Raw genomic sequence first — 27,798 nt, forward strand, 5'->3', positions numbered from 1 at the left:
CCAGCGCTTCACGCGCATCACGGAACTCATCCAACCTGATTTCTTCTGTCGCCCTTGTAAGCATCCATAGAATCCATTCTGCTAGGTGCTAGAAAATGGCTCTACCTTTTGCTGTGGTCTTGCCGGGCCTCGGCGAGGTGAAGTCGTTCGATGAACTTGGCAAGAAATACCAAGATTGGCTAGCAGGCCAGGATGTGGCAGTGCAGGTTCTATTGACAGGCCTGCAATCAGCGGTACAGGGTGGCGTCCTCGGTTATATGTTCGGAAGCATTAGTTCCTTCGATCCGAACCAAAACGGCGCAGCCAAGCCTTCTAACCCAGCTCTTGAAAGCGTGGTCAAGGCTGGTCCATGGGGCTCAGCTCGCAACCTGGCCGCCTTGACTGGCGTGCAGGCCGCCGCCAGTCTGGCGATCAAGAAGGCTCGGAATGGCAAGGAAGATGTCTACAGTGCGTAAGTCCATAAAAATTGTGCATTTTTATTTAGCGGGCATGCGTGCATTGGATCTTCATTAATGGATTTTGGCTTTTGGACCGTAGGATGGGCGCCTCCTTCTTGTCGGGCGTGGCCTACTCGGTTGTTAGTGGGTCACCCAACCCAATTCAAAGTGCTGTGACCACCGGCGCTGCGTTTGCCTTGTTCAACGGACTTATCTATCAGGTGGATATACAAGGGGACTAAAGACACGGGGTCGGTATGTTTCCAGGGAGTCCCCCAGCGTCCTTCTCTTGCCTACCCGCTGTGGCATTTGTTTACATTATATCTTCCCCAGGATGGGATGCACCTACGGATTTGCATAGCATTATTTCCATCTATTCACTGATGCATGGTTTTGTATTCGATTATGGCCCTTTTCATTGGTGGATGGGTACGAATGCCACATGTCGCAGCGTTTCATTCTTCCGCACGCCATGCTGGCACCCGTTTTTTTACTTGTGGGGGAACCTGTCACCAGTAAACGTTTATGACACTTCCTATATTGCCTCCACATTCTAGTTTGGTCAAGCATTCAAGCCCGAATTCGCGGATACAGACTACGACCGGGGAAAGTACATGCTGAAGACCCTTGGCCTGACGGTGAGAATTGTGCGAGGCCCTGCGAGCCATTGATGTTCATAGCATTAACGGGCTGTCACTTTGTTTGATCACTACCAGCCTTGGAGTGATAGCAGGTACATGCAGCAAGGCAATTTGCCACATGCTGATGTCTTTGGCCTTTTGATGCCCGCAGAAATACGCTGACAACCTCAAGAAGGGCCTCCTAACGGACAACACGATCATGTTGTGGAACGACAGGTCAGACCGGGCCGTGTCTAGGAGCTGCACTAGAGAAGGATGCATGAGCACGACTTTCGTTGGCCTTACGGTGGACGAGCTGTGATGGTTTGTCTCGTTCGGTGTATTGGCGAATAACCAACAAAGCCATGCCGACAATCCTTACATATCACCACTCACAATCTGAGCTCGCTGTCAACCGCATAGTGCTTCAACCGTGTCCATTTGATTGATTTGCACTCCCTAATGCAAATTCCCCTTCGCCTGGGGAAGCATCTTCTCGGCACTTTGCAATAATGAAGGAAGCGCAATGATGGTTTGTCTCGTTCGGTGTATTGGCGATAACCAACAAAGCCATGCCGACAATCCTTACATATCACCACTCACAATCTGAGTCGCGACCTTGCTTCAATGAGTTTTGAACACCGGCCGCTCGGCCCCGGGTCCCATTCTCCTTGCCATGTGCGGATAACCTTTTGCCCTGCCCTTGCATGCTGCACGCAGTGCGCTGGCGGAGTGCCGCATCCCACCAGGACCACGGCTACTTATCCTCCACCACCTCGACACGTACCGCAACCCCAGCAATGTGCTGAAACCGGCTCTGCCCCTGCCGCCGCTCCCACCACAGCCCGTGGCCACAGCATCTGCCATAGCGGGACGATAATCGCCCGGGACAGCCTCTCAAGGGAAGGCGCTATGAAATAGGACAGGGGGGCGGCGTGTGCTGGGCAATAGCGTGTGCCCCATACGCATGAGTGCGGACTGATTCGAACGGATATACTGACTGGCGCGAGATTACGGACGAAGGGTGCCCATGATGTCGTGTAGCGGGAGTAGGACTAGTGACTATAGCGCTATCACTTGTATCTCCGCCACACCGCCGAGATATTGGCGGTTGCGTGGGCGGTATGCTCAAACTGAATTTGGGGACGTCTGTGGCATACTAATTTTCTGCATGGCGGCATTCTAAAGGCTTTGCTCTTATAGCCTTGGGCAGGCGGGCAGAGTATAGGATTTGTGCACGTGCGGTTAGGGCGTCAAGGTATTGGTTGGGTTCAGGCTTACGGTAGGGATGGCGCTCTACCAGGAGCGCGTACATGTGACTTAAGCTAGGATTAATGCAAGAGATTCAGGGCATTGTACCTAGATGAACAGATGATGTGGGTGAGTATAGACGCAGGATGCCATGGTTTGTCTGCACCTTGCAAGCAGTTCTTCGTTGTGTTGAACCTGATGCCCTGGCACGATTGATGACGGGCTCCATGGCGGTATGGTTGTTTGCTAGCTATGCAGGATTCTGCTTTCCCACAGCAGGTGCAAAACGCAGCGCTGTCGCTCTAGCCTTGTACCCAAGCAACGGAGCGCACTCGCTACATGCGCTCGAGTAGCCAATAAGGTCGACGCGAGGAAAAACCTTGGGGAGTGAACAAAAAATACCTGTCGGAATTACCCGCCAGCCTTTACATCAGGCCGATACGTTTCCACACGCCGACCACTTCAGGCGGTACACCCTTGGAGTTGTAAGCCTGCTGCAAGATCGTTAGTCATCAGAAAACCACAGAGCTCCGAACGCACAGCACATAGAAGCAACGCCTCGTGTAGTATAAGGTTCAGAGCATTACATGTCGCCTCTACACTCAACAACAGGTAGGGGCCCACCTAGCACAGCGCACGCATCCTGCTATTGGGAGATGACAACAACCAGCCATGTTTATACATCATGCCACTCAGGCCCCTGGATTGTATTGCTTTAATCAGGTCCCGTGGATTATCGGTCGCCCACGTAACACTAGGTGATGCTCGTTAAGTGGTCGACAGTCCTATGCGACTGCATGGCTAACGCACGACGGCACGGATCCACACCTGATCACCTTAGGATCAACATTGAACGTGCGTACGAATGAAGCATATCGCCAAACAAGGACATTATCCTTACGGGCAAATCCCTGTAAGTCCTGCCCGATACCGCAAAACATAGCTCCTCCGCAACTGTCAGAGCAGCTCTCTGATTGGCAACGTCACGCCCCTGAAGATCCCAACATACCACGTACACAATAGTGCATTGACGGGTGTTGGAGTCTACTCAATCCCCCACCGCCGCTTATGTTCGTGTTGGTACACTTAAGGTCCTGTTCAGCACCTCACCAAGTGCTGACGGTATTGGCGTCATGCTTCGTGTGTGTGCAGGAGCAGCAGCAGGGGCCCCAAGGCATGATCTACCAGTCAACGGTCCAGACAGCCATTTTCGAGGTCCGCCAGGCAAAGGCTAGCTCAGCGACACAAAACCAAAACCAGAAATCAGGCACCCAGTCTCGCCGTCCTCACATGGGTTGGCCCACTCCAGGTGCAGGCCCCGCTGCAGCAACCGCCAAGCACACACCAACACACGGTCAGCGGCCCCATTTGCAAACCCGCTATGATTCCTGGCAAGTATTTATTATATTGCTGCTCCCTGCACACCGCAAAACACAGTCACGCGTACCGTAACCCACAACATTCATCACACAAATTGCACGCACGGACACACTGAAGTATCTTGCTCTATATGCCCTCATAGCTCTTCACAACCGCGTGGCGACGAACGAGTCCTTCCATGCGTACCGCTCCAACATCCGCTTCACAAACCGTTCTCCGCCTGCGCTGTACATGAGCTGTTCTGCTGTGACCGTGGGCTCGCCGGCAGTGGCGGCCGCAGCCGTCGGACCCCCAGCACGACCCACACCGCTCGGCGGCGTGGCACCGCGGCTGCCGGCAGAAGGCGCCGGCGGCTTCGGTGGATTGCGGCTCTCCCATACGGCCCGGACCACCGCCGCCACTTCCTCGTGGCTGAAGGGTGAGCGGTGCAGCTCGATGCCGGCCTCGGCACCCAGCGGGTAAGCTATCCGCAACACCTGCTCCGCGTTGGCGCGGGCGTTGGAGGAAATGTTCGCGGTGACGACGCTGAAAGCCTTCTTAATGCCCGCAAATGCGTCCCGATCAGCGCACAGGTACAGGAGGCATGCACGATAGTCCAGGCGGGGAGTGCCGTCCGCGGAGGGCGACGAGAAGAGCGCCCACAGGACCTGCTTGAGCGCACCAGGGCTGTGTAGAGGAGCAGGGCAATGGGGCGGGCGAGGGGCGAGGGGTTAGGGTAGAAGCTACCACCGGAACCAGCCAGAGATAAAAGGGACACACGGCAGTGTTATAGTGACGCCGGCAAGCTGTCGAAGCTGTAGCTGTGGCGAAGAGGGTGAAAGAGGCTCAGGGGAGGGGCTTAGTTCCAATGTTGCATGTGGGTCACACAACATGGTGTCCTGTGTCAGAAAACTACGGCCCAACCCCTGCGCTGGGCGACGCCGCAAAGCCAAATGCCGCTTCCTTAAACTGGGCCGGGTTGCCTGGAAGGTAGAGTGTGCGTAGTTGGAATTTCGCTGCGCAGCCTTACATCAAAACGCATTGACTGCACCTACCACATAGACCATATCCACAGGACAAGCCTGCGTCGCAACGCGTGCAATGTGTCCCCACAGACTGACCTGTCGTACTGCCCGTCGTCGACAGGTGGAGTGCTGGGCGGCGGTATGGCGGAGGGATCGGGCCAGCTCTCCCCGTCGCCCCGCGTGTGGCCGCCACTTCCTCCGTTTCCACTGGCCCCAGTTCCTTTGCCGCCGCTGCTGCTGAGCTGCTGTGCCTCTGCTAGCTCGCTGCGTTCCCGGTGGCTCTCCGATGCCGGTTCGCCGGCCGCGGAGGCTGGAGCCGCTGAGCTGGGGGCGGCGCCTGGCTGGGCTGCACGGTACTGGAACCACAGCTCCGCGGCCGACCACTCCTCCTGGCTCAGCAGCCCATCCTTATCCTTATCCACCTCAGCACAGATCTATGGGCAGATATTTAGGCGGGGTAAAACCCATTCTTAGATGCTGGCAAAAGCTTACGGTACCTGATTGCGGAGGTATAAGCCAAGTGAAAGATGTAATCCTCACTAGCAGGTGACCGCTGCTGACAGGCCGCCACCACACGGATTGCGTCACATCGGGCATTGTCTCAGCCATGACTAGCGGAGGCGCAACCTCTCGTCCCCTTCGTTCAAAGATAGAATGAGCAACTTCCGGAGCTAACTACTGTATGCTTCCCCACCGCGTTGCCGAGGGCTTCTAACGCTGCTCCGATTCCCGCCCTGCTGCGTCCCACGTCCCAACCCGGGTCCCGAACTCACGTCCACTTGATCCGCGATCTCGGCACAGTCCGCCCGGGCAATGAGGGGAAAGGCTGCCACAACCAGATGAGCCACCACTTCCCGCCAATCCAAATACGTGCTGTACAACGGGTCGTACAGCCGCAGCGCGCCTAGCATGCTGGACACGGAGGCGCTGCGCCACGGCTCCGGCAGTGCGCCCTCTGCCGCCAGCCGACAGAGCATCTCCGCGGCGTCCTGCAGCCGCATAAAGCCGCTGGGTGCCGCAGATAGGAACGCCGCCGTCACGGCGCCCAACTGCTTGGTGGACAGCAGGCCGCCTGGCGGCTGCGCCTCTCGGGGCTCGGGGCGCGGCAGCGGCGGCGGCGCGTCGACCAGAAGACCGCCCTCGTCCAGTAGCAAGTACTCGTCCTGTAGCCGCAGATCGTGCTGGAGCTGCTCGCCCCCGGCCGCGGCGGCCTTCGACACCTGTGCCGGGCAGCAGAAGGGTAACGGGTTATCCCATTATCATCCAACACCCAATGCGGCTCATATCGGGAAAAAAAAGCTGATTACATCGAAAAATAGCTTGAGCAAGTAATGCACCAGTGGTCCTAATCCTCACCCTTCCTCCCCACTCACCTTCTCCAGCGCCGCCACCGCCGCGCACTCCGCACGGTACCTCGCCCGGATCCACTCTCCCAGCTTGACGGCAGTGCCCGTGGCCAGGTTGTATATCTCGTCCATCTGCCCCATGCATCGCTCCGCCATCAGCCCTAGCCGCGCCTCCAGAATCGCCACCTCGCGACCGCAGCCGGTCAGCAGCTCCTGCGTCATGGCCTCCACGACACGTGGGTCGGTCGCTGCGTCGTCCTCGTCGGCGCCCTTGCCCTTGCCCTTGCTTGCCACCTTGGCGCCTGCGTCCCGCTTGGCCTTCTTGGGGTCATCCGGGGCGGGCTCCCAGGACGCGTACGTGGTCTTGGCCAGAGCGATTATCAGCTTGCAGGCCAGAGCCAGCGGCGGCGCGCGCTGCTCTAGCTGCGCTATCCATGGCGGCATCGCCACCGCTGTCTTGGACTTGGGGTCGATCTTATCCTTGAGCTCCAGCGGAACACCGCCGGATAGCAGATCCGGGGCTGACACGTCGGCCAGCATCGGCGGCTCGCGCGGCGCAAACAGTGGTGCCCATTTGGCGTTTGCGTAGCTGCGCAGGAAGTTGAGGGAGGCCGCAAAGCGGTCGGCCTCTACCTGCGCCAGTGCTACGAACTGCTGTGCCAACAGGCTGCAGTGGTCCGCCACGAACGAGTCAGCGGCCACGGCAGCACGCTGCGCTTCCGCCTCCTCCATCTTGCGATCGCACAGCGCCCACAACTGGTCTCGGAGCTCCTCACAGCGCAGCATAAGCTCGCCACGCGTCTCCCGGGTGCCGCGCAAATCAGCCTCCACAGCGTTGAAGGCCGTGAGGAAACGTGCCACAAGAGCGGGCTTCTCATCTGGGCGCTGGAGCAGGTCCCGGAAGTTCTGGCGCAGCGCGTCAAAATGCCGCTGAGCCGCGGCATGCTGCTCCGCCAGGCTGGTGAAGCCCAACGATAGACCGTCCAGGTAGCACTGCTCCACCGTCTGCCACTCTGAGAGCAGACTGCCGGCCAGCGGCCGCGGCAGCACGGGCGGTTGCGGTGCAGCAACCTCTGCTGCAGCGGTGGCTTCGGCGCCGTCAGCACCCACAGCGGTAGCCGCGGCCGCGCCTTCGGTGGCGGCAACGGTGGTAGCGCCGCTGGGCACAGTCGTTGGCCGGGAGACGGCCGCTGCACTGGACTCCGACGGAAGCTCCGTGGCGGCAGCCAGGCGCTCTGCCTCGGCCGCCGCCACTGCCGCGGCCTCCTTAGCCGCCAGGGCCTTGCTGGCCGCCTCCTGAGCACCACGCGCAGCCTTTTCCGCCTCCGTCGCCGCAGCGGCTGCTTCCGACTCAGCATGCGCCGATACCTCCGCATCCCCCAAGGACTTGTGCGCGCGCTCTACCGCCTCCGCTGCCGCAGCGGCAGATGTAGCGGCGCGCTCTGCGTGTGAATTGGCGTCAGTGACTGCGCCTCGCGCCACCTTTAGCTGCTCCGCGCACTTGGCCGCCGCCTGCGCCTTGAGTACCTCCGTCGCCGCGGGGTCGGGGTTCTTCCCGCTGTTGAGCAATGCCGTGGCCTGGATCTCTGCGCGCTTGGCAGCGAGCAGCTCCCGAGCTGCGGACTCGGCAGCGCTCTGTGCCAGTTCAGCAAACTCGTGAGCCTGCTCTGCAGACGCGCGGGCCTTATGCGCAGCCTCCGCCGCGGCGCGGCAGCTAGCAGCCGCGGCCTTGGCGCGCAGCAGCCCTTCGGCTATATCCGACGCCGACGCCAGCACCTCTGCCAGCGGCCCCGTGCCGTCGACCGGCCGGCGCAGCCGGCTGAAGCGCCGCAGCCAGTCATCAAGCGTGGCCGCCAGCTCCGACTGTGATGCCAGGCGGTGCTGGATCTGCTGTGCGTCGTTTGAAACGTCGGCCACCTCCTTAAGCCGCGCCGAAAGGCCCGGGTCGTTGGCCGGCGGCGGGTCGAATTCCAGATGGAACACGCGGCCAGTGTCTGGGTCCAGGCGGCGGCCTAGCGCTCGCTTAAGCGCCAGCTCTGGGTCGGCCAGGTCGCACACGATCACTGCGTCCAGCCCCGAAACCAGCGGACGGCCCACCTGCGGCAGCGCCGACGAAGGCGGCGGAGCAACAGTGCTAGCGCTGTCGATGAGCGCCTGCTCGGATTCCAGATCCAGCCCAGTCAGCATGCGCTCCAGCAATACTGCTTGAGCGGCGGTGCGAGGGAAGCCGTCCACAACGAAGCCACGCTGTTCGTTGCCAGGAGGCTGCTGCTGGGCCGCGGTGGCGCCAGCGGCAGCGGCGGCAGCCTTGCCGGAAGTAGCAGCACTGGCCTTCGTGGCACTTCCCTTGGTCTTTGCCTTCGGGTCCGCCTGGACCGGCGGAACCCATTCCGCTGCTTCCTTCATGCCCAGAATCACCAACCGCACCAGCGCCTCGTCCGGCACGTCGCCCCCTGCCTGCAATGCCGCGGCAACTTGCGCGCCCAGCTGTGCTTTGACAGATGGGCCGGCTGCCGCCGCCGCTGCCGCTGCTTCTGCCGCTGCTGCAGCGGCGGCAGCAACAGCGGCAGCTGCAGGCGACGCCGGCGTCAAGGGCCGTGACCCCTGTGACGAAGCCGGGGGAACTGGTGGCGCTGCTGCTGCAGTGGCTGCCGCCGCCACCGCAGCCTCGTGCGCCTGCGCCGCCGCCATGGCATCCGCCACAAGCGCCTCCGGGTCCAGCAGCAGCAAGCGGTACTTCCGTGCCAAGTCCTGTGCCACGGTCGTCTTCCCAGAGAAGGGCGCCCCCACCACGGCCAGCCGCAGCGGCAAGTTCTCTATGGCGGGCAGCTCTGGCTGGGGAGCGGGCTCGCGGGATTGGATAGCGAGCTCTCCCACCACCTGCAGGATCAAAATGGAAGCACAACAGCAGTAACCCAGAAATTAAGGTGGATTAACGGACTTTCGCCAAGAGAACAAGGCAAAACCCATGTACATAACCAAACCAAGTGTTTTAAGTGAGTCCAAGACACGCTATACCTGGTTAGTTACTCCTGCTAATGTCTTCAAGGACGTGCACGCAGGCACACGTCTGGAGGCGCACATGGAGCTGCTTTCTTCAATTGCAGCACACGGAGGCAATTGCATCACGCAGCGGCCAGAAAGACCAAGCAGCGCCATCCCCGCTTCACCTCCACCTCTATGTCCACCTCCACATCAAACCCAAAGAGATACAGCGCTTCCTTAGACGTCCCATACAACCATGCGCTGCACCCGGAAACCAAGTTCCAGCCATGGCGATAGCCGCTCGTGCCCCTCACGGTTGGGTCTAGTATCGGCTGTGTTCTTTCCCTTACCTTATCCCACCCACAATCACCAACCGTCCCACGCGCACCTGACCCAGCAACTCGTCGTGTCCAATGGGGCCCTGCTCCCGCACCCAATCGCCAGTGCACGCCAGGTAGTCCCCGACAAGCGCCCGCCCCAGCCGCGACGTGGCCTCGCGCGCGTCCGCCTCCGCGAGTTGCGCTTCGGAGCCAGGAGGCGGTGGCGGCATACCCAGCTGCGGATCCCCAGCCGCAAACATGGCCAGCCATTGGCGCCATTCACGTCGCGGCACCAAGTTCCCCGTAGCCAGCCGGTACTCTGCAGCCCGCTCCGCCAGCCCCACAAGCTGGTACACCACCTCGCGCGCAAAGGCCGCGTGCTTGGCGGCCTTGGCCTCCGCGCGGGCCTGCTGGGCGGCACGCCACGCTTCCATTTCCAATGCCGCCTCCGCCTCATAGGCTTCGCGCATGGACCTGCAGGAGCAGGGAACCCAGGTATGGGACGGGCAACGGGGATTTTACCAAGGGGAACCTAACCAGGCGATGCGGCTTCGGCTAACAAGGCGAACAACCGTGGAAAGGGGTGCATGGGATAGGTACCGGGATTTCCAGGTATTCTGGAGCTCAAGACAGCACGGCGGAGGAAGTGAGGGTAACACAGAAACACCAACACGGCCACTCCGGGCGCCGCTTTTGCTGTTGTGGAGGAGGGTGCGGGGAGGAATGCAAAACTGCAAGGTAAACGAGGGGCCCCCGGCGCGCACACGGATACTCGCCGATTCGCCGACATTGAAAGGGCCCTCAAGCCGATGGCGCAAGCTATCTCGCTGCTAAACCGCCGCGACGGTCGCAAGAGCGAGGGAGGGTCTCCTCACCTGTGCATCTCCGCCTCCCTGCGCAGTGTCTCCTCCCAGTCCCGCTCCCGCCGCTCGGCATACTGCCGCTCCCGCAGCAGCCGGTTCTCCCGCATGACCTCCTTCTCCTGGCTCACCTGCGAACCACCATCAGTCGAGGGTATATCCGAGGAGAACGCTGTGACAACCAGGTGCATGCCAGCATTTGGGGATATCACACAGGGAGCCAGGCAAAAAAACGATTTCCGCGCTTCGCCCTCCCATGCGGTAATCATCATCTCCTGCAAGTGGCTCTCCAATTCTAATGAGCATATGGGCACAACGGCGGGCCCAGCGGGAAGAATGGCGACAAAGCGGTTGTTGCGCTACACAATACCCTTGTTTGGCAGGAAAGCTTTCGCAGCCCGCTGAGTCCTCATCTCGCGGCAAAGCTCAACTTGGGTAAGCGCGGGAGCTATAATTCTCAGTCCCGTTTTGCGCCTCCGTCCTCTCGCAGCGCCGTGGCCCCGATACCCCCCTTCCGCCCATCCAAAGCGCACACCTGCCACAGCCGGGCCGCCAGCCGCTGCTCCTCTGCGCTCTGCCGCTGCAACGCACTGACCAGCGCATCCACCTGTGCCTTCCGCTCCGCCGTGGCTGCCGCTGCCTGCTGCTCCACGACCATCTTTCGCCGCCGGGCCTGCACATCGGCGGAGTCAGGTACAAACATATCACCATGGCGATCCCCAACACATGAACAGCGGTTCCTCAATCTCATCCGAAAATGCGCGTTAAGCTGCCGATGCCCATACACTCGTCTTGAACGTCTTGTCTTTCGTTCTGGAGCTTGTGACGGCGCGCTGATCATAGCGGCCATTCCGCCGCCGGAACATGACATTTGTTTGACCCTTTCCCGGTTGGGAGCTGCCCTTCGTTGGTCATTACTGCACCCTTTACAGTCATAAGTGAGCCGTAGACCCACCTCACGCTCGCGCTTTGACGCAACGTCCTCCGCCCGCGCCTCCTTCACTCCGCGCATGTACGCCGCCGTGTCCTCCAGTAGCTTCGCCGTCGCTGCGGCACGGCTCTTCATCTGCTCCATGTGTTCCACGGGCGTCTTTCCAGCCGGCGGCGCTAGCACCTCCTCACCTGCAAAAGCAAAAGGGCAGACAACATTCAGCAGCCTAAATCTCCCCTCCCATCTGTCGGCAAAACTGTCCCTAGAGCGGCCGCTGCAGCCATGAAACTGCGGCTGCGCCAATCTTCCAGAAACCCTTCGTGTAGTCCCCCGGGGATGCAAACTCGCCTTCCCCTTGGTCGCCCCGCACAAGGCGCTTCATGTTGATCTCAAACGCATCGATGCCACCATGCACATCCAGAGCCGCGTGGTGCAGCTCCTCCAGCTTCTTCCTCCGCGCCTTCTCGCTCAGCGCTAGCTCCACTCGTAGCTCCTCGCGCTCCATCTCCTCCTGCAAGCCAGGCGAACGAGGTGGGCGCACAAAACCGGGTACACGTGTCGGGTCGATCCCATCCCGAACACAGGGACACATCGACGCAACCCGGTTCCTATACGACCTCACGGCCCTCCTCCGTTGGACCCCCACCATTGCCTTGGCTTCCCAGTAACCCTTTCCCGAATGGCTCCGCACCTTGCGCTTCAGCAGCGCCGCGTGTACTGCGTCGTCCCGTGCCAGCTTCTGCGCTTTCTCACTGCGAGCGCTGCTCATCTTTTCCATCTGGGTCGAGCGGAGGGCATCACGCTGGGCTGTTTGCTGTGCTCGCTCGCGCAACAAGGTGGCCAGCGCCTCCCGCTGCTGGCGCAGCCCCTCATCTGCAAACTTTGACAGGTGAATGCTCTCCATGACCATGTTCGGGTTCGCGGCTTGAAGCCGCAGCAGCTCCTCGAATTGCCTGAGCATCGGCGGGACCGCCGGCGGTAGGGAACGTATGAGGGGGATGCAGGGCATGGCACGACAGTGATAGATTCACCGCCCGTGGCGTTATTAGTGTTGCCAGCTGGCCGGCTGTCTTCGTGTCATCCACCGGGATCGTACCTTAACCAAACGATTAGGCAACGGCCACCTTATCTAACATCGCTAACCCGCGGGAAAGCAGTAGGCAGGAGGCCTTCCCACAGTCTGCTTGTCTACAGTTTGGCTTGTCTGAAACCCTCATGCCGTAGGTGGCAAGGTCAGGTCGAAACCTGGGCTGCAACCCTACGTGGCTGTTTGGGCTCCAGGCAAAACTGTATTACGTACCTGTGTGCACTGGTGTCGTACTTTTCTTTGCTGGTGTTGTGCTTTTGGGCATCCAGCAATGTGCGGGAGGGGCTCACGGACGCACCCACAGTCCTCCCGAGGTTGCCTGTGTGATGGTACATCTGCACCCGCGTTTACCACGAACACAAACCATAGTTAGTCAACTATCGCTGCAGAATTGTTACCAGAGCCATGTCCTTCCGTCATAAAGCCCACGATGACCATGTCTCTTACCGAAAGAGATTTCTGGAGATGGGACACATTCTGCTTAATGGAGTACAGCAGACGCGGTGCGACACCGGTCTCCTCGCGGATAAGCATGTTCACCACCCGCGTGTCAAGGTGAACACCGAGTTTCTTGAACGTCGGCTGCGTATCATAATTACCAACGTCAGAATACCCTCGGCGACATGAAGCCCCCACCCACACGCAAGCTCGCCCGCACCTGAAGCCGGGTGTAGTTGTTTATCATCGAATCCGGCATCCGCTTTGGATCGAAATGATCCAAATCTGGTTGCAGGTTATATTTATTCAGGAGCTGCCCAAACAAGTAACCAGACGCGAAGTCCTGCGCATGCCCAATGAGCTACCTGTTTTGAAGCAGTTGAGGCCATCGCTGGCAAAATCACAGCAACTTACTCTTTCAATATTGTCTGATACGGGCAATCCAATCTCCTCCGCCAGCCAGGCTCTCAGGAGGTCGCTCATCTTGCTTCAATAAGGCGTGCAAGATGCGGAATGTTTCAAGTTAGGAAGTTCCAAGCATGGTATTGCGATACCTGCTCTTAAGGCTTCTCATTACAGGATATGACAGTGAAACTTAGAAGTCGCTATTTTTTCTTGTTGCGCCAGCGTGCGTCCTATCAGCAGCTTAATATGCATATCGAAAGCTAAAAAATAATAGTGTTGGAATGCAAGGCGCTTCCCAGGAGAAAGTCATATTGCCGTACACGCACAATGGACGACGACCAGCGGGACCCTTAGCTACATTTATAGAGTTAATATACCTGCGGGCATCATGTTGGGATCGCAATTTCCTCTCGCATAATCTTCGCCTACTCGCTTAACATCAATATAAAACTTTTAGAGTAAATTGGCTGTGAGACGCGTTTTCTACTGCGACCAAAAGGTGACGGCCTTGTCACGGTCCCCTCCGTCTCCACTCAAATCGGTCTAGGGCCGCTCAATGGCAATTGAGTCAGCAGGCACGCACTGAAGCTTGCACTTCGGGCCGGCCGTTCCGTCGCTTTCCATCTGGCCAGCTACACTACATCTTCCATGGCTGCGTACTCAAGAAATAGGTGGCTTGTAGGGGAACTAAGGAGCAGTATTGCTACGAGGGACAAGAAGGGCCTGGAGGGCTGTAGGAGTACGATGGGCAGCGGTAGCTACAGGGCCAGTTGGAAACCTTTACAAAGCCACATTGGCCCTCTAGTCCTCTACCATTATGGTTTCCGCACGTAGTAATGGGGCACAGGAACCGGTTTCCTCACCCCTGGTAACGTGCGAGAGCCGTCATCATCGTAAGACAAACAGACAACCCCCCACCCACCCACAGATTCTCTCTTTCTAGCATGTGCGCATGAATTCCAGGGTGACACTTGTGGATGAATCCCCATAGTACAGCCTCCATTGTCCAATTCTTGAACCGCAAACTGTATGCAATTTGCAAAGTCTTTTCAAGCTGGTATTCTAGTCCATTAGTGGCCGAAGCTGACCGTAAAGGCGGACCGAACCGCGCTGTTACAATTGGCCATCTTTAACGGGAAAAGAGTGACCGGCCGCTGGTCGACGCAATCGAGTCGCGTTTAGTTGCGCGGAAAAAGGAATTACAAAGGGAGAAGTACTGCCCTGATGCATTTCAAAATGGAGGCAGCGAAATGTTCGCGCCAAATAGTTTTGAGTTGGACGTCGACCAGCGACATTGAGGTACGGCTGTTTCAAATGGGCTTATGCAGTCTTATGCATGTCATGTTCTTTTTTCAGTATTCATATACATTTTACTAGACATTCTAAGTTCATGCATTACCTTGAATGGTGCGTGCAGCTGGGAGAAAATTTGAACCTCGGCTGTGAATAGTTTCCCGTTCCAAGAACACACAACAGTTATGTCCTGTTAAGGGGCAGCTGAGCATGCAATACCACGTCGATATATTCGGAACCAAACGCAAGCGTGAAAGGCTTATTAGGGAGGAAGGTGTACGCAGAAATACCACCGCCGCAAAACGTGACCAGCAAGTGCAGCCCCGCTCCCCAAGGCAGGACATAGGTGGTAACCAACCCACCACTGCAGATGAAGACAAGAATCCAGAAGATGCGCCACGGGCCTAGGCTGGAGTCCTGATGATGGTGGCACTAGGTGGCATGTCTTACGGACTCAACTCGCTAGTCTGTACTTCCAACATCTTCTCGCTGCGAGTGCAACCCGTGCAGCTCGGCTGGTGGCAACGCATTCTGCACTGCGGAGTGGTGTGCAGAGGTGCAGCGATGAGGCAGGCTGTCCCCGCTGTGGTTCCACTGGATGTCGTGGTTGCCTTCCTCCTATCCCCATCATAGTTGTCTCCTGGGACAAACCTATGGCCATCAGCCTTCCCCAGCTGACCTCCGTGCACTGCCGTGCGCTTTTCACCATTCGGCCAACGGCTGTCGACTGCCTGCCTGATACAACAACTTCATGGGGCCCTTGGCGTCGACGTGGTGGTCAAGACATCCTTTGGTGGCAGGCCGTGGCCGTACAACAAGTCAATTCCCTGTCTATTCATCTAAGCCTTGTCAGGTTCGCTGCAGCGATGCTGGCCAGCTGGGAACACAACGAGGATGACTCCGTCTGGGGCAGCGGCGACTTTTTTTGCAGTGAACGCGCTCAGGCAGAGAAAGCGGCATAGATGTCATACCAGTACTTGCAGGGCTCGGTGGAGGACTATCCTGGGTGGCCAGCTGGTACTGTCAATGGATGCCCCGCTAGTGGAGATGCCCCAGCAGCCCCCTCCGAGAAGCCCAGGCAACGGTGGTGGAAGCAACAGCCGCAGCCACAGTTGTGCCCCTGTCCGTTGGGAAGGAGTCTCCAGCGGCGGCACGAACGTGCCCTGAGGGGGTGGGCGGGCATTTGACTCACAGCTCGAAACACTAAAGAGGTTCCCTCGCCATGCGACGGGGTTTCTGTAAGGAAACGCATAACTACCGCGCCTATGTGAGTTTGGATCAGACGCAGGGGCTGGAAGGCTAAGGAGTTCACACTCTCAGTGCCAGGATCAACGACATAGTTAAGGAGAGCATGGCATCAAACTGAGGACTAGATCATGTTTCTCCATCCAGCCCTCCAGGAAAGATTCCTGCTGTATAGGATAGCATTCTCCCTTCATGTCGTTAGTCGGCGCGCTCTACCGATGGGATTCGGGTAGGGAAGGTTTCGGTCCGACTGTTCTAGGGCAAGAGATCCGCGATAGGCTTGACGTTTGACATTTTGGCTCATGTTGTCGAAGAAACTTTCTGCATGGATGTTGCAATATCTATTATCCTGTTGCTCGTAAAGGTCAAAAATTAAATTTGCGTGGAGTGTAGGTGTGATTGTATGGATGGTTACGTTGAAAAGTGCTGCTCTCTCGCAACTCAGATGTTTTAGGTGCATTGCAACTAGGGTCCAACCCGACTAGCTCGTGTTCGCGTGGGCTTCTATGAAACCCGCTTGTTTGCTTATCTGTGCCGGTGTGGGATCCTGAGATCAGCTGGGGTCGAGAGTAAATTGTAATGTATTCTTGAGACCAGCAGCAAAGCGAATGAGGATGGTTATGATTGAGACTGTGTAGTGGCAGGCTCACTACAGGTTACGTCTCGAAGTGGATGTGTTGGAAGGCAAGGTTGGAGGATGCATGGTTAGGATTCGATCATTTCAAGGGGACACGGTTAGCCAGTTCGCTTAAATGGGCATGTTGGAAGGTAGAACGCATAGCCATTTGGGACGGAGGCTTCGAGTTCGCAGTTGGACGTGTACGGAGGTGACGGCGAGTATTCCTACCAATCGCTTACGGGCCCGGACAAAATTCGGTTGACCGTGTAATGGAAAGTGCCTAACCATGCATCCGCCAACGACCTGAAATTCGCATCCTTGAAAAAGCAACTAGAAATAAAAGGTTGGGCTTTTAAAGAATGATTGCTTACCCTATACCTCGCGCTTTAAAGCCTTTTTGCTCGTGTGGGCTTTACGATATCGCCAGCTTGTGACATTGCATAACCCTGCATTCACTGCAACTCAGAACGGGCCATCTGCTAAGTTGATGTACAACCCTTAACGCATGTAAGTGTTACATGTTTAGAAGGGCTTAAGTGGCGAACAGTTAGTCATGTGTGGCGTAATACTATACAAATGTCCCTACCCCTGCGGCCCTGATGACCTAAGGCAACGTTGCGGATGGCGCACGCAATAGCCAAGGCTCACTTCAGCGGCGGTGTTGCTACACTTGGACAATCTATGTAAAACTCTCTCAGCTACCTCCTCAGTAATGCGGTCGTAGATATTCTGAAAATACACCATGCTGCAGACAGGCCCCAGTACGACACTGTACGAAAGGATTAATTCTCTGCGACGACGATACTGATCCTCTACGCAGTACAGTCTACACAGGTACCTTCCCAAACTTTCCTGCCGCTGTTAGTCCCCGTCTTGAGCATTTCAACGCGCATGCTCGACATCGTCCACAAGTCGCAGAAACGGCATGAGCAAAGAGACGAGTAAACTGTTCAAAACTCGTGAATCTATAATTGGTGCAGTGTGAAGCCTGCAGTCCCAGCGGCGTCAGCGTCTTCCGTCCAGTAACAGTCAGTCACGGCAGCTAATCTAACACAAAGGATGTCACGTGTTGCGGTGCCCCTACATCTACGCATCCGCAATGAATTCAAGCTCCACATGGAAAACGTCGGCTGCATCAATGCACTCCGATAGAGCACGCATCGTTGGATCCTACCTACCCCTGCCTAAGAATGTGCGTGTGGAGCAGAGAGCACGAGCACCGGATCCCAGTCCGAACAGGATGGACACAGGTGGTTGAAACCACAGAGTAACCCGTGTGCCACTTCGTCGACCATTGCTTTGTCCCAGTTGCCCTTCGCACGTTCTGCGGTGAGTCGATAGTGCCACCCTGAATACTTCGCAGTGTAACACGCAGTTTACCCAGGCCTGCGCCTGTGATGAAGACACCCCTCGTGCTGTCAGCATGTCCAAGCAGTAGCTGTAAGGGCTCCAACCTCATCAGTAAATGGTTTTTAAGCTGTTCTTCTTTTGTTTGTGCACCGTCTTAGCACCAATGCGCACCACTGCCTTATCTGCCCGGGCTGCCGCCTGCAAGGGACACGGAAGAGCCTATTTGTAAGTCATTCAGTGACGGGAGAAGAGAGGTTCCTGTGGCTCGATCCACAAAGGGTTCCGCCTGGGAGGATGGCTGTAAAGCCGCTCCGCTGTACAGTGCTGCGCGCTGGTGTCCCTTGTACAAATATATCTAGGTAGTCGACCCTAAAGCAAAGGAGCGGCAGAACGGCCAGAGCCCACAGGGTCGCCCACTTTTTCGATTTTCTTGTTCTTGCGTGACTTCTGTGCCTTTGTCCGTTGACCCCTGACAGCCTTCCTGCACGGTTGCAACATGCGCGACGGGACGGTTCAGTATTTCAGGGCCAATCACATTCCAGCCACGCACACGCACACTACTTCCAATGTCCTGACATGGAAAGACAAGCCCAAAGCAAGCATGTATCGCCACTCGAGAATTTGCGGCAGGCGTGGCAGCAGGTCAAGACACTAAGTATAGGATTACACGCTACCATGCACAACCTAACGTGGAATCGGGCAATAGCAATCTGTGCACTCGTTCAATTGCCAGGGACGTACATGGAAGCCTTCTGGACGCCCAGCGATGTGCCCTTTGCCCCTTGGGGCGGCAATGCATCAGCAATCTCCATGTCTACAGCTTGAGCAGGGATGTTCATCTTAGCTGGGGCTAATCGCAATGTTGTACATGCCAAGGCAAAGTCGGTAAACCTAACCCTATTACCTGATTCCTCACACTTGTCAATTATGTGTGCCAATATCCATAGGCTGCCCACGCGCGTCGCGAAGCTCATTCAGTTTGGATGTGGAGGCTAATGGGCTAAGTGCAAAAGAAACCCGAGGCCCCGGGCCTGGAAAGGGCGTTTGGAGGGGCAGCTCTAAATGCGGACACCGCGTTCAACGGACTCCGCAATCTGGATATCCACGAAGGCGTATGCATCCAGTGCTGACCCCTCAAAGGCCCTAAGCCTTTGCCAGCTGCCTTCCTACCTGCACTTTCCCCCGCCGCCGGCGGCGTGGGCGCTGCGGGGTTTACGTCGCCATCCAGGGCCATGGCTGAAACGCCCGAAACCCAGCCGTCGCTAGTTCCATCCTTTTTGTCGAAGAAGTTATCGAACTCCGATTTCTTTCGCTTTCCTTTTCCTTCTGCACGATTCATAAAGTTTCGGACCAGCTTTGGCATATAAGTCGCTCGCATATTGAGGATTCGACTTACTTGATTTTCCCATTTTCCTAACACTTCGACCCTGTTGCAAAATATCAGCCTGAACAAGCTCGGTTGTCAGGGCCTTAGCATATAGTCTAAAATGACAGCATTAATAATATATGCTTGCAGACAAGGTCATAATACGAGCACCATTTCATGCGTGTAGTGTAAAAATGTTTGCTCTAGACAGGTTCGGTACGGACATTAGTTATGCCGTACGGATTAAAATATTCCGCATTAAAATCTATGTCGAAACTCTGCTAACCAGTAGAAGTGCTGGCTTTGAGCGCTGAAAGACTTGCGCCGCAGAACGCGGTGCAGGTGTTGCTTTTGCAAATAGTCCAAAGCCAAAATGCTCACTCACACCCAGCGCGCTTTTAACCTTCGTGCCCAGACATCTAGGCGTGTCTGGGTACGCTGCAATGCAACAGGTAAATGTCCATGACCTGATATTTCAGATAGAGTCCATCATCAGTAGCTCTGATTCCGTCGTGATTGTGTCTGCTCGCAGTTTCAACGCAAGTCTTCACTGCACCCACTCAGGTGCAAGTCAGCAGCACGGTAAGTGACTGACGTGCCGTCGTAGGTTTCGATACTCGCTGTGACGCCTTTGATGTGCGGCAGGTTCCTGTCGAGATAGATGTCGAGGCGCTCCAGAAGCGTCTTGAGGCGCGTGCGAAAGCCATGATTCAGCTGGAGGAGCAGGAGGTTGCTAGCCGCACAAAGGTAGCAAGGGCCGCTGTACACCGTCCATATGTTAGCTTCCCGATAACCAAGTATTCAGGACGTCCAATGAGGCGATATGAATTGCCAACTGTAGGTTAAATTTGTGCTCAAGCAGAAAATTGGGCTTGGTGAGTGTTGGAAGGTTGTTGGCAGATGCCCAGAGCTGGGCAACATGTTGCCAGAGGTTGCACCTTACATGCAATGGAACAACGGTGACGTATGGACCTACGAAGCAAAAATTCGCCCCGGTACCTTTCAATTTAAGGCAGTCCTTCGGTGAGTTAGGGGAAGGGAAAACTTACTTTGGCGCGTTGTGCGTACAACGTCAAAGCTAAGACAGCATTGCTTGACCCATCCCTGCGTGTCCGAGGTGCGCGCGTTAAAAACACACAAGCGCTGACATGTGATTCCATTTCCATGCAGCAAGCCAGACGGGCAATACCTTTGGGAAGATGGCAAGGAACGCATCATTGAGGTATGCCGCCGCCTAAGTTACAACGTCCAGGGCTAATAGGCATCTTCTTCTTGACCTCTGCTCGTTGGCGCCATTTGGCACCTGGCTTCGCGCACGATAACCTCATAGGCTCCACATTCCCTAGCAGTGGCCACTCACAGTTCTGTAGGGAAGCTTCTATTTGGTCAGCCAGCCGTTTCAACTTGCAGGTGCCGTTCGGGGAGCCGGCAGACTTGGAGATTCAGATCACTGACGTCAAGTTCAAGTAAAGATGCACTCCTGTGGCTTTACACCCGGTCCGCCTTTGGCAGTGCATTTGGGAACAGTGCGATGTCGCAATTCCATGCAGAGCGTCCATGTGCCCTGCGGCGACGTGTATTTCATTTTTTCATCCATCTATTCGAGCTTTTTTGGATATAGCTATTTCGTTATTAATTTTGTTTAAACTATGTTGCAACGACGTGTTGGTGGGTGTTATAGCCCCTCAGCGCACCTCGACTTCAGTACTATACAGAGCAGCTGCGCTTTTAGGAGTTGATGCAAAGGCGAATGTTGCTTGCAGCGTGCCTCGGAGGATTTTCCCGTTCAATTTGGGCTGTGCGGCTTACCAGTGAACGGCGTGGTATTGACCCTTTGAAAGACCTGTGTAATATAATCTGTCGGGGTACGGAAATGTTGCGGAAGCACATAAATCTGAGCTTTTTGTATGGGAAGGCTTGCTGCATTGGCCTTGGTTCTCATGTCAAGCTAACTTCCACCAGCTGAAGCCACATCATGCGGAAGGCTGCATCATAAACACGGTACAAAATACGATTACGGATGACCTAACGCGGGGTACGCAAAATCGAAAGCCTTTCGGGTTTCGTCGGCGTTGTGAGCAGATTTACCATCGACAACCTACCAGTTGATCAGATTCGCTATCAATGGCAAGCTGTCGTCGACATCCTTTTAGTTATAGAGGTTCATATCGACCAACTTTCAGTTCAAACTTAGTGGCAAAATTGGTTGCTAGCCGGTAAGCGTGGGTATTAGACACTGTTTAGGAGAGACTTCGGAAGTGAGAGACAAACGAATTTAGGACATAGCTACCCGCAACTGCGCTGGCTCTCGCCGGGACAGCGCATCATAGCTATTTGCAACAGGGTATGCCGAGACAGCGTTATACCATTCAAGTACCATAAGTCGACCGGCTAAGAAAATACTTACAAATATGTCTTCTGACATCATGTGTATGGTTGGGATGTACGAAGCCTCACTTGTTGCAAGCTTCAGTGTTCTATTGTACGAGAAGTGGATCCAAGGATTCAGGGTTCCAAAGACTCTTATGCCTCCAGTCATCCGACTGCCGACGAATGTGCATCCCGTTGCCATGATTGTTTTATGCACAAATCTCTTTTAATTGGTAATGTAGTTCTGTGGCATATCTATGCGGACTTCCTTGGCTGCCTAGCAGAAGGCGAACTTTTAACGAAAGTACAAGCATAAACATGCTGAAGGAAGTTCAGCCAAATAGCTACCTGTCGCGCTGTACCACTGTCAACAGCGACAAGGTTTCGGCACCGAAAAGCGGTCCAGAAAACTCGCTCCTTGCAGCAGCAAGTTCGATGCGACTGCCAAACAGCGAAGATGAGCTAGAAGATTATAGCAGCAGCAGCAGCAGCAGCAGCAGCTCTCTTTCAGAGGATGGGCCGTCTGTTCCGCGCTCCATACCTCGCCGGCGCCTCGTCCGCCTTGACAAAAGCAGAAGCGCTGCTAATGAGCAACCTGTAGACGACCTACTCAAAGGGATTGCATCTTTGGATTTGAGACCCGCTGCTACACAACGAGCCGGTCGCCCAAGCGCTGCGCCAAATGGTTCCGCTGTTCATGCTATGCCGGGTTCCTCTCCAAGTAACGTGGCCCCACCTCAAGCCCCATCCGAGGCATCGGGAGACAGCGACACCTCTGAAAGTGACAGCGATAAAGATGTCGCCCCTTTCTATGAGCGTCTGGTTCCATCCTTGGGGGCCAAGGCAACCGCGGCCAAGGCCACCTCTTCAGCACCTCCTAAGCCTGAGCCAGGTTCTCTGGTGCTCGGTGAGGACCAGCAGTATGTGCTTGGAGCTCACGTGGCGCAGAAGCTTTACCCACACCAGGTTCAGGGGGTGAAATGGTTGTGGAACCTGTTCTCCATGCAGCGCGGTGGTATACTCGGCGATGACATGGTGAGTAATCAGCGTGCGTGACACGCACTGGATGGCGCTCCCCTGGCTGGCAAGAGAAGCCGCTTTTGCCGATTGTTTGGCCTCAATACGTGAATAACCGAGGATTCTTCAGCCCGTATGCAACACACCGCTTGCAACTGCAGGGGCTCGGGAAAACCATGCAGATTTCGGCATTCCTTGCTGGCCTTTTTGGGAGCCAGCTGGTACGTCGTGCCATCATCATCGCGCCCAAGACCCTCCTTCCGCACTGGATAAAGGAGCTCACCGTGTGCGGGCTTCGCAACCTTACCCATGAGTTCTTTGGGAACTCCGAGTCGGAAAGGTCCGCGGCACTTCGCGGCGTAGTCAGCGGCCGGGGTGTAATTGTGACGACGTACGGTATGGTGCAACACAACTCCGAGCAGCTGGCGCGCCCAGCGCACAGCAGCAGGGACCACGCTTTTACGTGGGACGTCATGCTCCTGGACGAGGGGCACAAGATCAAGGTCCGGCATGAAGGAGGATGAATGCGGACGTTATAAGCGCCGACATATATAAGTGGACCTAATTTACTTGTTACTGTTCTCCAATGAATCGCCGTTGCTAACTGCAATGAAGCATGTGCGACATGCTGCTGATTTCGTGCTGTCGAGTAGGAAGATAGCTCTACATGATAGGTACCAGTCTTTGGTTGCACAGATGTTTCCCCGTGGGCCCACGTGCAGCCTACGTGCTATGGGTTAAATGGCTGCAGAACCCCAAGATGAAGCTGGTGGAGCACTTGAACAAGCTGCCGGCGCGAGTGCGTGTTATCATCAGCGGGACTCCTATTCAGAACAACCTGATGGAGATGCACAGCCTTTTCGACTTCACCACCACGGGCCTCCTCGGGGACGCGAAGACGTTCAAGAAGTAAGGAAACGATGCTATACCGCAGCGGGCGTCAGCCTGGCCTTTCCGCGTAGGCATCCGCTACACCCCATACATGCTAAGACGGCATCTGCCGTTGTAAGGCATGCCTCCGATGTATGCAAGCATGCATACAGACGTGTTTTTTCCACGATCGGCTATGCAGGAACTACGAACGGCCAATCACCAAGGGCCTGGACAAGGAGGCAACCGCCAGGGAGCGACAGACTGGCGCGGCCATCGCTGCAGAGCTGCGACAGCGCGTGGAGCCGTATTTCCTGAGGCGGGAGAAGAAAGATGTCCTGAGAAACGATAGCAGCAGCAGCAGCAACGACGTTGGCGGCCGCGGTGACGCCACATCGGAGAGCGGTGAGGCGGCGGTGGCTGCTCCGGATGCCTAAGACTGATGATGCTTGCGTTTTACTACGTTTACGGTGCGTCTACATGCTTATACTGTGTTGTACGTCATACTGCCCAGGTCCAAGCTCGTCATCTGGGTCGGCGGCAGGGGTTGCCCCACAAGTTGGCCAGCGCGCTCGGGGCTTGCCGCGGAAGAACGACATGGTGGTGTGGCTGCGCCTTACTGCGCTGCAGCGCAAAATCTATACGGCGTTTTTGCACACGGACAGTGTCCGGCAGGTTCTCAACGAGAAGGCTTCACCGCTTGCCGCAATCACTGTCCTGAAGAAGATCTGCGATCATCCAGCTTTGCTCTCTCAGCGAGCGGCCAACAACGTGATAAAGGGAGCGCACCGGTGCGTGTTGGCGTGTTGGCAAGGATGCCAAGCACCGATGTGATGATGATATTAGCTTTGAACCTGAATGAGCAATGTGCATGGGCGGCCATAAGCTGGAGCTTCAAAGTCAGTTCTGTCCTGAAACAAGCTGCTACGGCCGACTGCAGGTGGGCCAAGCATGGAGGTTCTCAGAGGCGGGAAATGGATGACTTCATTGTCTATTCGGATGAGGATATCGTCGACAGCAGCGACAGCGATGATGCTGAGGGGGGCAAGCACGGCGACGGGGAGCCGCCCGCCGGGTGGTTGGAAGACGGAGCTGGTCTTGATACTGAGCTTGCTCGCGAGCTGGAGCAGCGGGGTGCGGAGGCTTCCTGCAAATCTGCGTTTGTGCTTGCTCTTTTGGGGAGGCTACATGCTGAGGGCCATCGCACACTCATCTTCAGTCAGTCCAAGGTCATGCTGAGCATCCTTGAGGTGGGTTTAGACGTTTCATGGGGCACGCATGCGTCCGTAGTTAGTACCATTGTATCTGATACTCGTGCCAGGCCCAATCTGGTGGCGCACGTAGTGACCTGTGCATGTATGCGTCTCATGGGACATAAAGCTCTCCGCGTACGGCGGCAAAGTAAAGTTAGACTAGCGGAGCATTCGGGCATAGGAAACTCAACGTACTTAGCCTACACCAACCTTGAGCACCGCCAAACCCATTACAGGCTGGCGTGAAGGCCATGAAACTGTCCTACTGCCGCATTGACGGGGACGTGGCCAGCGCGGAGGAGCGGCAGGCGCACGTGCAGCGCTTCCAGAATAGCAACATCCCAGTCTTCCTGTTAACTTCCCAGGTACGCACTACATCAAATTTCTGCACCTTCCATGTTGCGGCTTATTGAACACGGTCTTATTTGCTTTGCTGGTGCTTCGGCTTCCTGTATGCACACCAGGTGGGCGGCTTGGGCCTCACATTGACAGCTGCGGACAGGGTTATCATCGTGGACCCTGCGTGGAATCCTTCCGTTGACGACCAGGTAAGCCGGTAGGCTGGCAGTTGCTCATACTGTTGTGTCCATTACATTGCCGCGCGAGCGGTGTATGTGGTGAAGAGTGGCGTCTGTTGAAAGCATCCGAGGACATGCAAGGAACCTCGAGGATCCATCCCTTTTGACGTAAACTTTGCGGGACGTTTGCTCCTATTTTCACGCTCGTGCAGAGCGTGGACCGCGCCTATCGCATGGGCCAAACCCGCGACGTGGTAGTGTACCGTCTCATCACGTGCGGTACGGTGGAGGAAAAAATTTACCGTCGCCAGGTTTTTAAGGGCGGGCTCTCTAAGACAGGGACCGAAGAGGGCATCCAGTTCAGGTGCGTATATGGCGTTTGGGCATTACATGAACGGGTAGCACATGCAGGGGCTTTCTGTCGGGTTTCAGGTGGGTCAAAACTATGAAGGATATGATGGTAGCGCTGAAGTTGGCAAACCTTATCGGCAGTACCTGGCTAAGTAGGGTTTCAAATAGCAGGCGCACTGTTACGGCTTAGCAGGCTGTATAACTGGGTGGGAATGTTTTTAGGATAATAGTTTTTCCTTATGCATTTTACGACGTTAATCTGTTTCGGACAGCCTTCGGGTCTTGGGCCCCCGGCTCCTGTGGGCCCGTTACACCTTTGGAGAGTAACGCAACTCAAGGTGTAACACACACACACACACCACACATGAACGAAAATATGCCACTCACGGCGAAGCAATGGGTTGCCACGCGGTGTTTATCGCCTAATCCAACGACCGTTTCGCGATTTCCCACCAATATTGAAGTTGGGTGTCATCATCTTCATTCCCTTGGTCAGATACTTCACTCAGACGGAGCTGCGTGACCTCTTCTCGGTGACAACGGAGGGGCTACAGCAGAGCGTCACGCAATCGCAACTGCACGAGATGCATGGGCATCAGCGAGATGCGTCTGAAGATGTACGGCGACACCTGGAGCAAGTCCGGCGCATGGACAGTGTCGCCGGTGCGTTTGTCTTGGTGTGAGTGTTAGGACTGCACGTCAACATGTGAAGAAAACCTCTGGTTTGTTTCATCTGGCGTTCGCTGGGATGTCTTATGTACACAGCATGTTTCGCTTTTTATTGCAGGCATTCACGATCACAATCTGCTTTTTACTCGGCGCCCAGACGAACACGTTCCTTCTGCCCAAGAGGGCCGGGCGATTTTGAATCAGATGACGGGCTCTGGCCCAGGTACGCATGTTGCCTTGTACCCTCCTCGTATGAGCGCTGCCATGCCCTTGGAGCCGCGTCGCAACACGGCGCCCGCGTCTATGCACGCCGTCCATAGACGGTACTCATACTTATATGGCACGGTAGCCGCGTATGTTTCCTGGCGTCTTATGGGTAGTATGATTCCGTGCTTGACCCAATCCTGGCTGTAGTGGGCTTGGATGCACTGACGGCCAAGCTTGGGAGCGGCTTAAAGCTGGACAGTCGCGTCGAGGATACCAAGCGCCAAGCTCAGATAAACGAGCTGCGGAACGAGGTCGTGAAGTCAAAAAACGCAATCGCCAATTACGAATCGTTCATCTCTTCTGGCAAGGCCGGCGCAATGCCAGACCGCGGCGCCAAAGTAAGGGAGATCGTTTGCGTCATTGGCACAAATTCATGCGAGGTATCACTCGTACAAAGTAAGACTCGCAGTCTGAGGGTACTGAATTTGAATGCTTATTGTAACGCAGGTGCGGGCCGTCCTGCAAGAGGTGCGGACGAAGCTAGAGGCGCAGCTCGCACAGCTGGCTGCGCTGGAGGGTCGCAACGTGGATGCTGCTACTCCCGATGCTGGCACGGGTCCGGACACTGGGGGAACCCGGACGCTCCCAGCCGCCGTTTTGGTCACTGCTGCTCAGGGTGCGGCGTCAGGTCCGCATCTCAGCCAGCCCCAGTCTGAGCGACCGCCGGGGCCCACGCTTGGGGGGCGAAGGTTTGGGGCTGGGCTAAGGTCTCGGTCGCTAGGCAATGGGGACAGCACGAAGAGTGAGAGCGCTCTTCAGGCTACAGGACAGGACCAACCACATAAGCAGCAGTCGGCTGGGATGCCCTGCTCGTCCCGGGACCCCGTTAACGGCGCTGTGAAAGGTGCGACGCAGGGCTCGCCGGAGGGAAGTTGTGCCAGGCTTCACGCAGGGAAGCCGGTCACAGCTTCGCTCGACAGCGATGAGGCGGAGGCTTCGTTCGTCACAGCCGGTAGTTTAGGAGGGGAGAATGACGACGGCGTGACAAGCCGAATAATTGATCTGACGGATACGCCGTAGCAAAGGCAACGGATCCTTGCGATGACGGACAGAATAGTAGCAGGTGGTTGGTGACGTTATCACTTCGCATGGAGGATAAATAATTGAATTAGTCAGGAGGCCCTGGGCGTACATGCAATGGTTGCAGCAGGACATGCGCTGGCAGGTGTTTCGTGGGTTTCGGGGTGGGGGATAACACTAATTCGTCAGTAAGCACGCATCATCAGTGTTCCTTTTATATATATGTTGGCACTGCTTCGGCGGGCCAGCGACGTAGAGCTTACATAGTGGCAGGTGTTGTATACTGTTCGCAGGATAGAACCAGCGTAACGCTGTCATTTTTACGTACGGCTTGAAACTGTCGAAAGATGTGGCTGGGGGCGGCATAACTAGCAAATGATGGAAGCGTTATTGAGATGGAAGCGTGTATTGAAATAATTGGAAGAGATGGGAGGTGGGAGAAAAGGGGCGGGAGGGGTGGATGGCCCCGCGCTAGCCTGGGCCACACCTGATAACCACGCGATGAGTCCCACTTTTGTAAACGAAA

The 27,798-nt window shown here is 56.2% G+C and overlaps 4 protein-coding genes across 4 annotated transcripts; 2 read left to right on the forward strand and 2 right to left on the reverse strand.

Annotated features, from left to right (window-relative positions):
- The first annotated feature begins 85 nt into the window (after positions 1–85).
- On the forward strand, positions 86–2,595 carry VOLCADRAFT_103154 (uncharacterized protein). The gene is made up of 5 exons (XM_002946682.1): positions 86–451; positions 538–658; positions 995–1,075; positions 1,230–1,294; positions 1,778–2,595. The coding sequence occupies exons 1-5, from the start codon at positions 96–98 to the stop codon at positions 1,935–1,937; spliced, it is 783 nt and encodes a 260-aa protein (XP_002946728.1). The 5' UTR covers positions 86–95; the 3' UTR covers positions 1,938–2,595.
- A 283-nt stretch (positions 2,596–2,878) lies between these two features.
- VOLCADRAFT_103155 (uncharacterized protein) lies at positions 2,879–13,142 on the reverse strand (the record flags this gene model as incomplete). The annotated part of the gene is made up of 14 exons (XM_002946864.1): positions 2,879–4,354; positions 4,789–5,126; positions 5,466–5,912; positions 6,066–8,918; positions 9,412–9,817; positions 10,219–10,334; positions 10,739–10,876; positions 11,159–11,325; positions 11,450–11,645; positions 11,826–12,087; positions 12,435–12,556; positions 12,669–12,803; positions 12,880–13,002; positions 13,074–13,142. The coding sequence occupies 14 exons, from the start codon at positions 13,140–13,142 to the stop codon at positions 3,835–3,837; spliced, it is 5,892 nt and encodes a 1,963-aa protein (XP_002946910.1). The 3' UTR covers positions 2,879–3,834.
- Positions 13,143–14,803: 1,661 nt separating this feature from the next.
- On the reverse strand, positions 14,804–18,410 carry VOLCADRAFT_86984 (uncharacterized protein; the record flags this gene model as incomplete). The annotated part of the gene is made up of 5 exons (XM_002946865.1): positions 14,804–14,893; positions 15,335–15,520; positions 17,722–17,769; positions 17,977–18,052; positions 18,313–18,410. The coding sequence occupies 5 exons, from the start codon at positions 18,408–18,410 to the stop codon at positions 14,804–14,806; spliced, it is 498 nt and encodes a 165-aa protein (XP_002946911.1).
- Positions 18,411–19,131: 721 nt separating this feature from the next.
- VOLCADRAFT_120362 (uncharacterized protein) lies at positions 19,132–27,096 on the forward strand (the record flags this gene model as incomplete). Its single annotated transcript, XM_002946683.1, has 19 exons — positions 19,132–19,153; positions 19,545–19,684; positions 19,779–19,960; positions 20,108–20,159; positions 20,348–20,403; positions 21,592–22,342; positions 22,486–22,827; positions 23,076–23,233; positions 23,397–23,599; positions 23,709–23,794; positions 23,825–23,985; positions 24,135–24,444; positions 24,684–24,812; positions 24,912–24,995; positions 25,178–25,329; positions 25,813–25,979; positions 26,104–26,208; positions 26,400–26,590; positions 26,700–27,096. Coding segments are annotated over 19 exons (3,687 nt in total), but the record flags the coding sequence as incomplete, so codon positions are not given.
- Between the last annotated feature and the right edge of the window lie 702 nt (positions 27,097–27,798).

Source organism: Volvox carteri (assembly GCF_000143455.1).
Source record: "Volvox carteri f. nagariensis unplaced genomic scaffold VOLCAscaffold_4, whole genome shotgun sequence".
NCBI classification, from domain to species: domain Eukaryota; kingdom Viridiplantae; phylum Chlorophyta; class Chlorophyceae; order Chlamydomonadales; family Volvocaceae; genus Volvox; species Volvox carteri.